The sequence below is a fragment of the Triturus cristatus genome, chromosome 2_1 (genome assembly GCF_964204655.1).
Source record: "Triturus cristatus chromosome 2_1, aTriCri1.1, whole genome shotgun sequence".
Lineage (NCBI taxonomy): Eukaryota > Metazoa > Chordata > Amphibia > Caudata > Salamandridae > Triturus > Triturus cristatus.
Window position 1 is genome coordinate 1,062,767,335 of NC_140581.1, and position 16,433 is coordinate 1,062,783,767.

General features: G+C 40.8%; 1 protein-coding gene across 2 annotated transcripts in view; it reads right to left on the reverse strand.

Moving 5' to 3' along the window:
• Window positions 1–9,876, reverse strand: part of EMCN (endomucin) — a 672,183-nt gene extending 662,307 nt beyond the window's left edge. Inside the window, exon 1 of one of the 2 annotated variants that reach the window (XM_085635882.1) lies at window positions 9,703–9,876. In XM_085635882.1, coding sequence (XP_085492008.1) covers window positions 9,703–9,757 — 55 coding nt within the window. In that variant the 5' untranslated portion in view covers window positions 9,758–9,876. The remainder of the gene's footprint in view (window positions 1–9,702) is intronic. The other variant, XM_085635891.1, reaches the window with a different exon arrangement.
• Window positions 9,877–16,433: the final 6,557 nt, after the last annotated feature.

The window sequence follows — 16,433 nt, forward strand, 5'->3', positions numbered from 1 at the left end:
ACCCAGATCTCTTGACTGGGGGAGAATTTCTGCATTGTCAGCATTCCGTCCATCAATTGTTTGTTGTAACGCTTTTCGCCCTAAGTGGGATGGGTATTCCCAGACGTGGAACCCGTGCTCACTACGCCACTGGAGTCAAGCTATCCTGGCTGAGAAACCGGTCCTAGGATGCTTGATTCCGGTCCAGGGAAGACATGGCTTGGCAGTTCGGGCTGGACTGTTCCCATGAGGCACAGGGTCAAGACTGATTTGCATATGGCCATGTCTAAACTGGGGTGGTGTAGTGGGCAAAAGAACGATGGATTTAACCCAGATCTCTTGACTGGGGGAGAATGTCTGCATTGTCAGCATTCCGTCCATCAATTGTTTGTTGTAACGCTTTTCGCCCTAAGTGGGATGGGTATTCCCAGACGTGGGACCCGTGCTCACTACGCCACTGGAGTCAAGCTATCCTGGCTGATGACGACTGATAGCCAGAAACCGGTCCTAGGATGCTTGATTCCGGTCCAGGGAAGACATGGCTTGGCAGTTCGGGCTGGACTGTTCCCATGAGGCACAGGGTCAAGACTGATTTGCATATGGCCATGTCTAAACTGGGGTGGTGTAGTGGGCAAAAGAACGATGGATTTAACCCAGATCTCTTGACTGGGGGAGAATGTCTGCATTGTCAGCATTCCGTCCATCAATTGTTTGTTGTAATACTGTAAATATGACATATCATTTGTGTCGCAAGGAGGGTACAATGAAAAGTGACGCATCGCTGTTTTCTAGCAGCGATGCATCACTTTTCATAAATGAGGCCCAGGATTTTGAAGTTTTGCTAAGTTTTACGTGGGGAAAAACTGCCAGATCTCCGCAAAACTCATAAGTCGGAAGCTGGGCACAGGCTCCTATTTGTGCTTGGAGTGGGATTGAGGTGGTACATGTAATAAGGGTTATTTTTTTCAAACGATTTTAGGAGTTTTGTTGAAAGAGGCTGTTTCATGCTCACTGTTTAATAAAAAAAAAAACATCGAGTTGTCGAGTCTAAACAAAGAACTGGCACAGAAGAGAGAGATTTAACATCAAATTGCTGAAAGAGAGCAGCCACGTCTGGGCAGGTGGCACTATTTCAGGATGCGATTAAGCAAAGAAGGAAAATGAGTCTGGGAGCTGGTGCCAATGTGTATCTTGGTATTTTGAGATTTTTGGAAGCTGATTAATCATTTTGTAATGTTGGGTGAAGGATTACCTAGTTTCCGGGGAGATGCCACTCCAAAAAATTACTACTTGAAAGTGTGCAGTATACCCAAACTCTTTAGGCTAGATTTATTTCCAAGAAATATCTACAGGATTTTTTATTATGTACTTTTTACCGTTTTAAGAAGTAAAAAAGCATCCAGTCATTTATCAAATTCGAAGTTAGTGAAGATTTGCACTAAATTTAGGTTTGTGCTTCATAAATCTATTTTTTTCACGAATTAATACGCTTTTGGAACAGACATAGCTTTTTACCTTAATAAATCTTCCCCCCCCCAAGATTATTTTTTGTCATGAATTGATTGTTTTTGTCGCAACGATGTTTTCATTTTTGTCGTTGTACTTTCTTGGGAGGGATTTACAGTTTGCGACATTTTACTTTTGGGTCACTTTAATTTACTCAGCTCTGTTGTATAAAGTAACAGAAGGGCATATCAACAACGAGGCGATAGAAAATTATCGCCGCTTTTGCGGCCGTTTTCGGACGAAAAGCGGCGATAATTTTATCGCCTAATTAGCAAGGTCAAGCTAACGCGTGAAACCTTGCTTTAGGGTACGAAATCTTAACTCTCAGCTTTGCATCTCTAATGAGATGCAAAGTGGGCGTTCCTGACCTGACATGACAGGAGAAATGTCGCTAAGCGACATTTCTCCTAGCATCAAGCCCCACGCTATGAAGCATAGCAGCAGGAAAAGTAGCGATAACCCCTGTTATTGCTACTTTCCTTACGCCTGCTTCAGGACTGACTTATCCATGATATCCTATGGAAGGTGGATATCATGGCTAAGTTTGTGAGTCCCAATCAACAAGCTAACGCCACATAACGTGAGATTATCGCTGGGTTTCCAGCGATAATCTCACGTTAGGCAGTTAGCGCTAGGATTTTTATCGCTTTTGAGATAAGCGTTGCCATTAGCACACCTATCTCAGCATTAAAAATCCACGCTAGCCGGCGATAATTATCCTAGCACTAAGTGCGCTTAGCGATAATTATCGCCGGTTGTTGTTGATATGCCCCATAGAAGGGAAGTGCAACATTTAAAAACACAAGTACCGTAAGGAGGGGCTGTTGTATTTGGATAGCGATTTTGGAGCGGCTGGCCAGTTGCAATTTGCAAGCCAGCCGAGATTAACGTCCATGTTATAACACTCCCTACGGGAATTAAAACTTGTGAAAAACTGTTAAACCGTACTTTAAAACAGAAATGCTCGTGGCTACTTTCCTCTTGTATTTCCAGATGAAGGCAATGCATGACATGTAGGTTTTGCTTTCGTTCAGCATTGAACCATCCATACTTCAAAAGACCATCAATTCTGATTGAAATACAGAAGTTCCTGTCTCGCGCCGATCAGGGTTTCGAGAGATTTGCTATATCCGCGAGCTGTGGATATCTTAGGCCCGCGAGCGATTACCCAGTGTACACCTCAACCACTTTTCGTGGCACAGCTTTTCAGCTCTCTCTGTACAATCCATTCAGACATGCCCTGTTTTAAAAAAAACATAAAGGAATGCCTTGTAAGTCCGGAAGAAGTCCGCTCATGACTTTTGCTAAAATGTCTAACCACATTTGTCCCTGGAGGCTCCTGTAACATTTCAGGAGGAGGCCCCGAGTGCACGAGCCTCAATGGCTACTTTCATCCATCCTTTCAGCCCCTAATTTCCCTTTTGATAAAGCTGCCATTCGTGGTGGGGGGTGTAAAGTGCTCCGCTGCCACAGTGGCTGGGTTCCTGGTCCATAAAATCCAAAATAAATGAATCATTAAAACGTAACCAACTTGTTTGGTTGTAATATCCGATTTTATCAAATTAATCACTCTTTCAAGCACACATGTTCTTCCCTCAAACAGTGCACCCTGAATTCTATTAAACTTTTTTCACAGCATATATGCAAGCTATAGTTTGAACGTGTAACAACGACTCTTGTACATTCAGTTGGAAGTTTAGGTTGGCTTCATTAATATTAATTGAGTGGGAATCGGGCTTGCAACTCAGACCTTTTTTGTATGTTTGTATGTTAGAGTGGCGGTTTGTATGGAACAACAGATTTTCTTCCCTGCAATTCCATACACAGAAAGTCCATTTTTGGAGCCCCTTTTGCCCTATCTTTCACTTGAGTGACAGCTCCTGCTCGAGCAGTGCCCCCAATTTTTGTTGGAAGGTGCTAATAAATTACAGATCTAACCAGCATGGAAGTAATGGCTGTTAATTACACCCTTGCCTGCGGTTCGGATCCATAACTACAGAGAGGGTAATTAGCCGCCGTTATTAACCGAACGTGCTGACAATAAGGCTGTTTACTATTTTCTTGCATTCTAAAACTAGTGGCAGGGACACAAAGTAGACAAACAGTGAGTGTGTTTATTTGTTGTGGTGAGTAAGACTATGCTGGTGTGTTATTCAGCGGCGGCCGGCACAGGTAAGAGTGGTGTGGTGGGGTGAGTTGGGTAAGTCGGCATACGACAGGCGAAGTAAAATTAAATATAAAAAAATAAAACCACTTACCTTGCTCTCGCTGCTTTGCCGAGTCGGCGATGCGGCGAGCTCAAGGTAAGTGGTTTTATTTATTTTGTTATTAAATTTTACTTCTCCCGTTGTATGGCGACTTACTCAACCCTCACCCCTCCCTGCCCAAGCCCCGCCCCACTGCCCCCACCGCTCTTACCTGTGCCTGCCGCAACTGGTGTTATGTGCCTTATTGTCTGCATGCTGTTCAGTATTAACAGCTTTAATTGCACTTCCGCTCACAGGGAGCAAGATTTTGCATTTCCTTCTTGTGTCACCCCAAAAGGAACAGTCCAACTGGTATGCTATGGTTTTACTAAATGGAAACAAAGGCACCTTTAAAAGGAATAACTTTGACTGCTAACACTACTAGCAAAGGTCAATAATACATATATTCTGTGGCATCCAAAGTTTATCAATTTACATTCAAATCGTCAATGCTATCCTGAAAATCGAAGTTGAATGCGCCCTCAGGGCTTGCTTCAGAAATGGCCAGTGTACCAGTCCTAAAACATGAAGTGGGGGAACTAGCCAAGTTAGGCACTATACAAGTAACATCATGGCGTGTGACATCACCGTGCGTGACATCACACTTGGCATCCTAGAAAGTGGCATCACAACACATGACCTCTCAGGAAATGACATCACAAGAAGTGACATCAAATCTGAAGACCTCACACATATGTTTAGCAGGTCTATCATAAGTACATTTGAGCATATTACAACAAGTGAGATTTTGCGTTTGTGTTATGCCAAAAAAGTGATGTAATCCTGACGCAAAATCTGGATCTTAAGTTATACATTTATTTTTCAAAGCCCTGCCACAAGAGAATTGGCAACAAGGAAAAACGTGACAGTAATCTGTTCTGCTTAATTGGTTGCAAAGTCTGCATTTTAAAATATTTTATGGGGTTATGGCACCCGCAGCAGTAGTCTTTGTGTGCCAATTAAATCTCATAGAATAATAATAATAACAGTAAGACAACTCTGGAGGTTAATGTATTTGCTGGAGAGATCTGTGTTTTATAACACACAAAAAGAGAGCCTGAGAAAGATTAAAGACCTGCAGGGGGCGACTCCCCAAATCACAATGTCACAAAAACACAGCAGGGCCACCTGGGCCTATGTGGAGAGTTTAGAGATGGAAGAAATTGGGATTTCCCTCTTATAGGATGGTTCCCGTCACCCATCCAAAGGTGACATGCTTCATTATAGGGAAACCTCCTCACATTGCAACCTAGTTGTGATGTGGGCTTCACCCCCTCTCTGAGAGGGAGGAGCAAGGGATGTTTTCAATGTGTTTGATAAGAGGTTTCCTAAAATCAATGATGTGGGCAGGGTGTGGTGGGGACTAACATGAAAGGGTGATGTTTGTGAGAGAAAACTAATTCTAGGGCAGGCCAAAGACTTTTATTGGGGCCTCCATAGGTCAGGAATAAAATGAAAATTCTATGAGAGGAGGGAATTCGACCTGTCATAGATGTGTGTTGGTCAATATGTTTCTGCCTATTGCCCTTCGTTAAGGTGCAGTGGCTTTCATCAGGACCAAAAATAAAGAGTGACAATAAAGGGTGATAAACAGCAACAAAGGGAAAATACAGTTATGCGTGTTTCGCACCACGATTCTCAACCTTTAGATATGAAATACTCCACGAGTACTTGAAGTCAGCCCTCGCCCTTATTACATGGGTCAACTAGTGGTAGTGTTACCTGCAAGGGAATACAGAAAAAACTTGCAGCAAGACCCTAACTCTCCAAACAGCTCAATCCAGTTCTATCAGATGTATACACTCTGGCTCAGAAGAATGTGTGTGTGTGTGCGCATGCGTGCGTGCATGTGTGTTTGTGTATATATATAATATATATAATGTTCACCCGCTTAGTCAGGTAATCCATAACAACTCTACCTTGGCTAAAACTCAAGTGAGTTGATGTATACTATAAATGAAGGAACAAGTGAATAATCATTCTGAAGATATTTAGAAAGTGTGAAACTGTGGATTCATTCAATGCATAAAATAAATACTCCGACAGTGCATGCTCGGTACAAGACCGGCTGACTCCAAAAGAATATAGGACATTGAGGGGATAATGCACTTGAAGGGGCATTCTATAAATATCCCAAATGGTTAAATCAACTACAGACAGTAAGCACAGTAAAAACCACGTAGAGACAGCATGATCATGAAATATTCGATGTCAGTATGCAGCCAATACAATTATTCAGTGATCTGTGTTTTTTCTAGCCCCAGTTTCGAATGAATGTAGCATATTGGGCATTTGCGGCCAGCACAGGTAAGAGTGGTTAGGCAGTGCGGGGTGGGGGGTGGAAGTCGATAGATGATGGGATAGGTAAAATTAGAAAAATAAATAAATAATACCACTTACCTTGCGCTCGTGCGAGCGCAAGGTAAGTGTTGTTTTAATTTTTTATTTTACATATCCTGTCTTCTATCGACTTCCACACCCCACCCTCCCCGCCACACCGCTCCTATCTGTGCCAGCTGTGCCTGATAGAGGGTTGATATGGCTCCTGCAAGGCGCATTATGTAACGCACAGATGACCAATTGTTTGTAAATGGATAAGAGGGTTACTGCGTTTAACACAGAGATCCTTTTGTAACTTGCAGTTCAAAAATTGGAATCCTTCGAATATAGCACAGTGAGCTATGAAAGACATGTGGCTCCTACACCTTATAACTATCACTGTCTTATTTAACACATCCTGTACACATGATTTATTGTCAATGTATAATGTGTATGTGTGATGTAAAGCACTCTGACACACTTCAATAGGATGAGTAGCACTATAGTGCTAAAAAAGAAATGAAAAAAAATAGTGGTATTTAAATTTTTATTTGTGTGAGTACTGGGACAGACCAAGGCATCTGACATTCTTACAATGCATGCATGTCTCTTATATATGAGGACTAAACAAAGTCAAAAGCATGCCAGTCTTAAGTACCTATGAAGTAATAAGCTGTGTGCCTTTGTTTCCCCTCCATTGTATTTAGGTGTGAGGCTTCCAGTAGCTCCCAGCCAGGATACTCCAACAAAAGGAGGTCTGATGGCCCTTAGCTTCGGCTTTTGTTATAGGACCAACTGGAAGCCCCTTCCTGCCTGCACGTTGCTGCTCAGAACAAAAGCAGACAATGTGCAGACGGTGCTAAATGCGTCCTAGTGTCTGAAAATTACAGACACTTTTGTCATGTTTCTGTGGGGCCCAACCATTGGCAAGGTAGACGACGTCCACACTGTGAAAAGAGTGGGTAGACACTGTCTGCACACGTGTACCCTCGACTGGTGCCCTGGATATACCTCATCGGATCATTAAATTTGCTTACTATAGGTAACATAAGTTCCAAGGTTGGTGTCAGGGCAAGTCCAGATAATAATATTATTCCAGAAAAAATTCCAATATGCCGGATTCTTTGTGTTAGAAATGTATATATCGTTCTTGTCACTTGTAGGAGAACATCTGAGTGAGTGTGCGAAAAAGTAACAGACAGCTAACACGTGCTTCGCCTCACTGAGCGGCCATCCAGCCTTGGGGCTTTCCTCAGGGCGTATACGAAGCTCGTAAAGATTAGGGTCGTCTTTGTTATTTTAGATCCTGGTTATATCTGGGAAAATCGCGGCATAATGCCCTCCGGTCCGCGGAATTTTCTAATTTACTCGTTAGAAAATTCCACGGACCGGGAGGCATTACGCTGTGATTTTCCCAGATATAACCAGGATCCAAAATAACAAAGACGACCCTAATCTTTACGAGCTTCGTATACGCCCTGAGAAAAGCCCGAAGGCCAGATGGCCACTCAGTGGGGAAAAACACGTGTTGGCTGTCTGTTACTTTTTCGCACACTCACTCAGATGTTCTCCTATGAGTGACAAGAACGGTATATAAATTTCTAACACAAAGAATCCGGCGTATTGGAATTTTTTCTGAAACAATATTATTATCTGGACTTGCCCTGACACCCACCTTGGAACTTGCTCATTTTTAGGGGGTTAGGGGTATCCCCCTGTCAGGGCCAACCAGCACAGCTAAATTTGATCTATTACATAACGGCTAGTAAGGGATCAGGACCCATCACCCCTTCACTCACAGTATAGGTAACATAAGGTCTGCAAGTATTCTAATATAGCACTTCAAAATGTGGCGCATAGCCTTTGAGAACATTCCGAACAGTTATTCTATCAAAATATGTATAACCTGTTTCCTCACAGCTATTTTCACTGGTGTTACATATTAATAATTACGTCACAACCCGGATACAAGCTGTGCAGACATATGTTCCATTAAATGGACGATTGCAGATGGATGACGCCATTGAGACCACCTAGCTTTATGCCACACTCATTACTTCACATTGCACACACAGTCAACACAGCACAGATATCCATCACAGTTGGGTATCACAGTGCTCACAACATCAGTCTCCACCATAACACACCACACACTACAACAGTACACACAACAACAGAACTTCTAACACACACCCAGCACAGCCCAAATATGGAATAACATTAACTGACTATTATGGCACCAGCAACTCTAATTATCATTAATTCTTTTAGACAAGTACACAAGTACATATCTGCCAGGTAATTGAATTGACTCCCAGCCGATTTATGTATTATGTATCTATGTGGAATTTCCATAGAAGAAACCTAGCAAAAAGGCAGAGAAGCGCAGTATAGATGAAATTCCGTGACGGTGCGTAATCGATTTGACCCTCTGATCTCACCCATCAGACACAAAAGAACGTGCGGAAATCATTGAAACTCGTTCACAGAGGACCATACCAATGTATGCTACTGATATCACCTCTTCACAAGACAAATCAGATGCCAGTCTACCATGGAGCTTTCAGAACTATTGCGAAAGTGCCTCTGGACTATTGAAAACACTTCATTGCAATACCAATAGTAGACTTGGCAATAACATTACATATAATAAAACATAAGTGTTGGGATGGAGAGAAAGATGAAAATGTATACAGATAAGTTCTTCCCAATCGGCATTATGCACACAGTATTAAATCACTTTCTGGGGTGCATTGGTAAAAACAAGTCTGATAAGCATAGCAGAAGATACGATTGTACAGATGCGCAACTCACAGTTATTTGCAATTTAACGTATTTTGTAAGCAACTCAAGCAAACAAAAAAATGAATCTATCCAATACGATTTGTGCATTTATTAATGCCTTCAACTAGAATGCTGACCCATGTTCCTATTCTTATGTCCGAGTAATGTAAGATACGCGCATTTTACACGTGTAAGAGGGTTAAGAAAATTGTGAAATTTTGAAATTGATTATTGTTATTTTCCTCACAAATATATTTGTCAAACATGTCAGAGCCCTTCCTACACACACCTTGTAAAAACTTGATTGTTGCACTTTATTCACCCTTCTGTACAACTTACGCCACCTGCAATTATGTACCGATTTGGTGCCAGGCTACGTATAGCAAGGGCACTTGTAATCATTTGTTACTGCACCAAAATGTACAAACTTCTTGGTGTAAACCAACTTTGCAAAGCATGTGATGGACCTCTCCTCTCGGTTTTCGCACTCTCAAAGGCAGGCACGCTTTTCAAACCCACCCTAAACTGATCTGCGAGCACTGTTCGCATTTGTACCTTAAGTTGCACACAGCAGACATTGTAATATTTGCTTCAGAGGAGAGACACATTTTCCTATTTGCCATATACGTAGCGGTCATCTTGTATTAGACACTCTTTAGGGAATTAGGACATTTGAACACTAACATCCTCATTGCAGATATGCTAAACTCACTGGCTTGCGCAAGGGGAGCCATAAAACACCCGGGAGACTTCAAACTACCAGGGAGGCTCTGCACGCCGAGCCCAGCGCGTGACGCTTGGGCGCCGCCGCGCCACGCGCACCAGCACGCACAGTGACAGGGAAGAGAGACAAAAAAAACATGGTTACCCCAGTGGATGTTTGCCACGGCGAGGACCAGGACGGCGGCTCCGAGGGGCTGCATGGCTTCCCGGCGGTGTGTTCTTCGCACAGCTCTGTGGTGCCAGCCTGTGTTATTTTTCCCAACTGAGGCCGGGCCGCATTAACGAATGGAAAAGGTGCGCGCTGCCCCGGCCCCCTCGTCGCCTATTTTGGGACTTTGATAAAGAACCGGAGGAAATGCACAGACTCCCTTTGGGAGTTGAGCACTGGGGAAAGTCATTGTTTTAAAAACCCTTCACAGGAACTTCTTTTCTTTGGCAGTGGACCGTGTTTTTGTTATTAAACATTGTAATGATTCATTCTGAAAGGTCAGGGGAGTTTGGAACAGAAGCCTCTTTTCCTCTAGTAGCATGTGCTGCAGCTCATCCCCTGTTGTTTCTTGCCGATTATTTTTAGATCTTTTTTTATGGTTCTGCCTAGCCAAGAGTGAACCTTGAGTGCGAAAATAAAGTATCACGATTTAATATATTTTAGGGAGAAATTGCCTACTATCTAGAAAGCAAGAAGTTGTTACACTTTAATAAACACCTTGATGTTCGAACAACAGGGCGCTACCTCCTCTGACTAGGCAAACTCTTGGAAATTACCCCTCTAAACAATAACAGCAGCTGCATCTTACATCCGCACATGTAAACAGAATTACAGGGCGAAGTTGCCAGTCAGTGCATGCCCATAACCCACATGCATGTGTTAATGAACAAGGCCTGCATAAGGCAGCGCCTTACAGGGGAAACTGGACTTATTCGGCAGGGTAGGACCAAATTATGTGGCGTATTTGTCTAAATTATGCACTGCGAAAAGGTAAATTATGTGGCATAAAATGGCACATTTTGTGATAGTATGACTTCCTTATTTTGACATTCGTACACTTACACTGCCTGAGAATAGGTTTCACCTCACTGGTTTAACATCCAAATATAGCAATAAGTAACAGAAAGGTAACCATGTAAAACGTGGTTTGTTCCCGAGCATAGGCAAAGTCAAAATGTCCAGTGTAGTTGAAACAATTGACAAAATCAAGTTCAATCCTTTTGTGTGAGGATTTATCTTTTCTTTATTTTCTCAGTTGTCCTGATCACATATTCCACAGCATCACGCCAGAGGTGCATGCGGCCAACACGTGTTTCGTCTTGGGGTAATACAACCCCCACGACTTCCTCAGGGCCTATAAGTATAATGATCAGTCACAAACAACGAGTACGATGCAAATGTCAATCAGCAAAGGAATACTATTAGTGCGTTTCCGGAACCTCCGTTAAAATACGAACTGCACAGTTCCAAGGAGAAAGTGTCACTCGGCAAATATTTTTCTGTGAAGGAGAGTACTCCGTCAATATCTGGGGTCCTGGTGTGTATAGAAAGATAACCAGTCAACCTTTGCAAAAAGCTTTCAACTGCGTGGCAACATCAATCGCAGTGCTTTTAGTAACTTTTGATCCATTTGAGCTTTAAACATTTTTTTGTTAAAATCTACAGATTATACAACAAAAGAATGATTACGTGGCAAATTCATAACTATTCGAAAAACACAGCCACAGAATAATTCTAGTAGCCTTGCCTAACAGCTAGGAAGTGTGCAGACTATTTGCCACATGCCTGAAATCCACCTACATACTTTTAAAGATTAATGAGAATATTTTAGTGAATAGTTGCGAAAATGCATAGTTTTCTTAAAAAGTTAGGGCCTAATATATCAAGCCATTTTGAGATCGCAAAGCCTGCAAGTGTAATTGTAATTGTATTTATAGAGTGCTTACTACCCCTGACGAGGCGTTGAAGTGCCTATTGGCAAGTAGCATGATACTCCGGAACCCAAAATTGAATATTGGTGGATTAATATAGGGAAATATAAGTTGTTAATTTGAGCAGTTGACATGTGAGTCTGTCAATGGGATTTAATAGAATATAGAATTGATATAGGAAGGCGGACTCTAGAAAGAGTGATTTCGGAGATCATAGTAGGAAAATGAGGTGTGGGATGAGTCAATGAAGGGATAGAGAAGGGAAGAGTCTAAAAGGGTTATTAGGGAGATAATAGTAAAGTGAGGTTTGGGATTAGTTAAAAGAGGGAAAGATGAGGGAAAAGTCAAGAAAGTGTTTATTTTGGAGACAATAGAAAAAAAGGAGATTTGGGATGAGTCAAAGGAGGGATAGAGTAGGCAAGAGTCTAGAAAGGGCTATCATGGAAATTAGAGTAGTACAATGATGTTTGGGATGAGTCAGAGAGGAGATAGAGGCTATATTGAGACAGGTATAGGATGAGATGCATTGGTCAGAGTTGAAGTCCTTTTTTCATTTCTACAATTGGACTAAAGTAATAAATATACAAATACATAACTATATAGAAAGGTATAGATGTATATGACAAATAATGAGATATACATTTGTATTATATAAAGTCCAAAATGTGCGTGTATGGATAAATATTTAGAAACTGACTTTCAAGAGTTGCTGTACATAAAGCTAATTAATTTGTGTATTTGTATTATTATTTCTTTTTTGGAGGGAAATCTTATGCACTTTTTGTTTATTTATATTTAATTATTTTTATTTTATATTAGCCCAATATTTCAACAGTGAAAGATATTTACACATCATTATATATCATCAAAGTTCTTTATTCGATTCACAGAATCATAAAAGCATCACATACGCAGCAAAAGGTACATATAAGAACTGTTTGCAATTGGAGATCTAGTCTTTCATAAATATGTTTTTCAGTATTTAAAACCCAATGATAAACCCAAAATGCAGCATAGTAGGTCCCTGGCAATGACGTTTAAAGTGCTTGGTGCCTAATACCGCTTGGAACTAGGTATGCGCGTGTAAACAGGATTGAATTTCTTAAAGTGCAAAGTGCTTCATTAGTTTAAAAATGTGCAAATATGACTACCACAAACAAGTTTACAATCAATCGTCAGCTTCATATACACTCAAATTACACAATAAAATTTTCGCAGTTTTCAGTAAAAGGAATTTTTAAAAAGAGTTTAAAATCTCAGTCCCTTTTTAAGCCTAATAAAATTAGTTGCCAATAAAAATCTGCTGGTACCGAATACAATGAGTCTTGAAGAGTCAGTTTTTAAAATACGCAACATTTCGAGGTATTTTCCAACACATAGCTTCCTGCCCAAGGGTTTTATCCATTTATTTCTTGGTACTCTATAAGCAGGGCAGAAAAATAAAACGTGTGCTATGTCCTCTTTAAACCCTGTGTTGCATTGGGGACACCTATCATCAATTTCCCCTCTCTCTCTCTGAATAGAACCCCATTTAGATGTGAAGGACTTGATTTGGAGAGTACCGTACCTAAATTTAAGGTACAGTACTTTTGCAAGTTGTGGCTCAATCTCGTCCAAAAATTGTTCAAATCGAGGGGATGTTTTGAACAGCATAAATTGAGAGGTAAGAGGACCTGCGTCACAGTTCAGGACTACATTATGGACAATAAAGTTCCAGTAAATTCTTTTTATTTCCTGTTTTGAATCACGGGTGAGCAGGTTCGGGTTAACCCAGAATCTGCTCAGACCCAGGTCCAGCAGCCATTTGCGGATGTGTGTCAACCATGGGAAACTAAGGTTAGTATCCAAGGCCAGGATAGCAAAGGTGCTAACGGACGGATGTTCTGAACCTGGAACCCTCTTCATTTTTTAGCGGTCGTATTATGGAACGCTAAGTGAGCTACTAAACAGACTTTAAACTTCAAATACAAGGTTTTGGCGGAATAGAATCAAGGACAAGGAACTGTTTCTCAATAAAGGGAGAGCCTATCAACTGGGAAGATTTTGCCAGCCTATTTAAAAAGACACCAATAATGGAAGATGAGCCCTGAAGAAGCGCAGCTGGCGCGAAACACGTGTTGGCATTTACTGTGATATTTCTTTGCGAATTCTTTTAAGAAATAAGAATAAATCATCAAGAAATCAATCAACTAAGAAGACTTATCGTATGTGGATTATTGAAAACATTGATTACTTTTGTTCTCAGAAGTGTTTGTATTTATATTTTGAACCACACTGGTGGGGACCAGTGTCTGAGATTACTAGAGCGCCGGGCAATTTACCTGTAACCTAATTTCTATTTATATTATATATATATATACATCTATATATATGTCAACAAAGTGATCCTAGACTCTGGCGCACACTTGCAACGGGTGCTCTGCGTACGGGCCGGATCCTGGCCACGAACTTTCACCTCTCAAAACCATTGATGCGGCACTCAGGAGGGGATATTCAAAATGTGTTTATTACGCACAGCTCAACCAACGCGTTACGGCCCTCTCACGGCCTTGCTCACGGTCAATGAGTCCTATATATCTATATATATATATATATATGCACTGAAAAAAACATAGGTTTCAGGGGAGTTATAGTTAGTTGGACATTTCACTCGTACAAAACCTGTGAAATTCCCCCGTTATAGTTAGTTCAGCTGATGTCATCAGTGATGTCACTGACCATGTCATGAATGATGTAATATGTGACGTCATCAGCAGGGGCGCAAGTTATAGTTAGCTGAACTCACTGTAACGGGGGAATTTCAAGGGTTTTGTACGAGTGAAATGTCCAACTAACTATAACGCCCCTGAAACCTATGGTTTTTTTCAGTGAATTTCTAAGGTTTTTTAAATGCTAATTCCTAACTACAATGTGTCTGAAACCTATGGGTTTTTCAGTGAATTTCAAAGGTTTTTTAAATGCTAATTTTTAATGATAAAAGTAGTTATACCTATGTTTTTTGTACAGAATTTGAAGATTTTTTTAAACTGTTAATTTGTAAATATATTATTTATTAAACAATATTATATACTTTTCTGAAAATTGTTTAAAAATGTTTTTTTTTAAATTAAAACTGAAACATATAGTAATTATTATTATTTTATTTTTAATTTTAATATATTTCTATTATTTTCTTTAAAAAAAAAAAAGAAATTTTGGAGTTGCGCACCCTAAGCGTACCTAATGCGACGGGTGTGCGTATTACAGCCGCCCATATTAGAAAAGTTGTAAAGGATCCGCCTATGGTGTGCAACGGGTGCGTGTTTTCCAGTTACATGATATACGTATAATATTACGTGTTGTGCGCGATAGGTATGCGACTGATGAGTGACTCCTGCTCCCGCTAATTCACGACACATGCGCATTATGGTACACGATGCTTGCGCGGTGGCGGGCCCCGCATGACGTTATATGTGCGGCGTGCTGGGTGCGCGACTCCAGCGAATTTTTTTATGTTCTAAAATTATATGTATGTGTCTTTAGTATACATATTAGGGCTAGAGATTATCTAAGGTATTCATAAAAATAATATATCTCTATTTGTAATAAAGTTATATTATTTTTAAATATATTTTCGCAGAGTCGCGTCGGGTGTGTTCTTCGTGAGCGCAGGGTGCGCGACTCCCGTGTGACCTTAAAAAAAAGCATTTGATTGGTTCATAACATTTCCCATTGTAACTATTGAAGGACCCCACCCATTTCAATCATTCTTCTTGGAGTATCTTTGGAGAGACATCTCTGTGCTTTCAAGAAACCTTATTTCTTCATTTTTTGGGGTGTTTTTTAAAAAAAAAAGAAGAACATGGCTTCAGGACAGCAGCAGCAAGAGGAGGCACATTCTTCAGAAGAAGAATTTTTGCAGGAGGATACATGTCCTAAAAGGCCAGAATCAGTAGTGTGGCAATTCCTCACTTTTCCACCTGGGCAGAAGAAGGTGAATGCCACGAAGGTGACCTGCCGCATCTGCCAAAGAGTATTCTCAAGTGGTAGTAGTGAGAAGAAATACTCATGTGGAACTGCCTCGATGGATAAACATCTCAAGACCTTACATCCACTCAATCTGGCTCGGGAGGAATGCAGGCGAGCTTCAATGAACCCTCCTACTGCAGTGGCAAGGACTTCCAGGACATCAACTGGCACACCTCCACCAGATATTCGACCAGAGTTTGCCTTCCTCGAACAGCATTGCGTGAAGTGCAAAAAACTCATATCTTTTGGAGAACAGTCTGTGGAAGCAGTTTGTGCTGCGCAACGGAATCATCGTTGCTAATTTTTTGTTTGCTTTGTTTTATGGAATGAGAAATAATTCCTGAAGTTTCCTGTTTTTTTAGTTCTTTTTTTGTTTTGTTTTTTGAAAAAACACCAAAAAAATACAAAACTGTTCAGAAAAATAAATAAAAAATATAAAAGAAAAAAGAAAAAAAAAGTTTTTATCAGAATTACCTTATCTGGTTAAAGAAAGAACTATAATTGCATGGTAATGTCTGAAAGTTTGGTTGAATATATGTGTAGAGCATGATTGAGTGAAAGAATGCATTAGTAGTGTATGGTGAATGTATAAGTGCAGATCTATAAGGAAGTACTGCAGCATGACACTGCAAGCTCTTTAGCTGCACCGCGCTGCTGCACTTCCGAAGCACAGGGATGTGACATATCTACATAAATATGTCGCAACTCTGTGCTTCTTACTGCACTGGCACACAAACAGCTGCCAAGTGCTACTGCAGGCACCCTTACATCATGGTGCAAGGATGTTTGTGTCATGGAGAGATTGTTTTTGTGTAGGAAGGGACACCTTCCTGCACAAAAATAATCACTAAAGGCATTTTTGTCTTTCAATGTATGCTGTGGAATGCAGCATGCATTGAAAGACGAAAAAACGAGGTGTACTTGTATTAGTAGCTAAACCAGTCTATA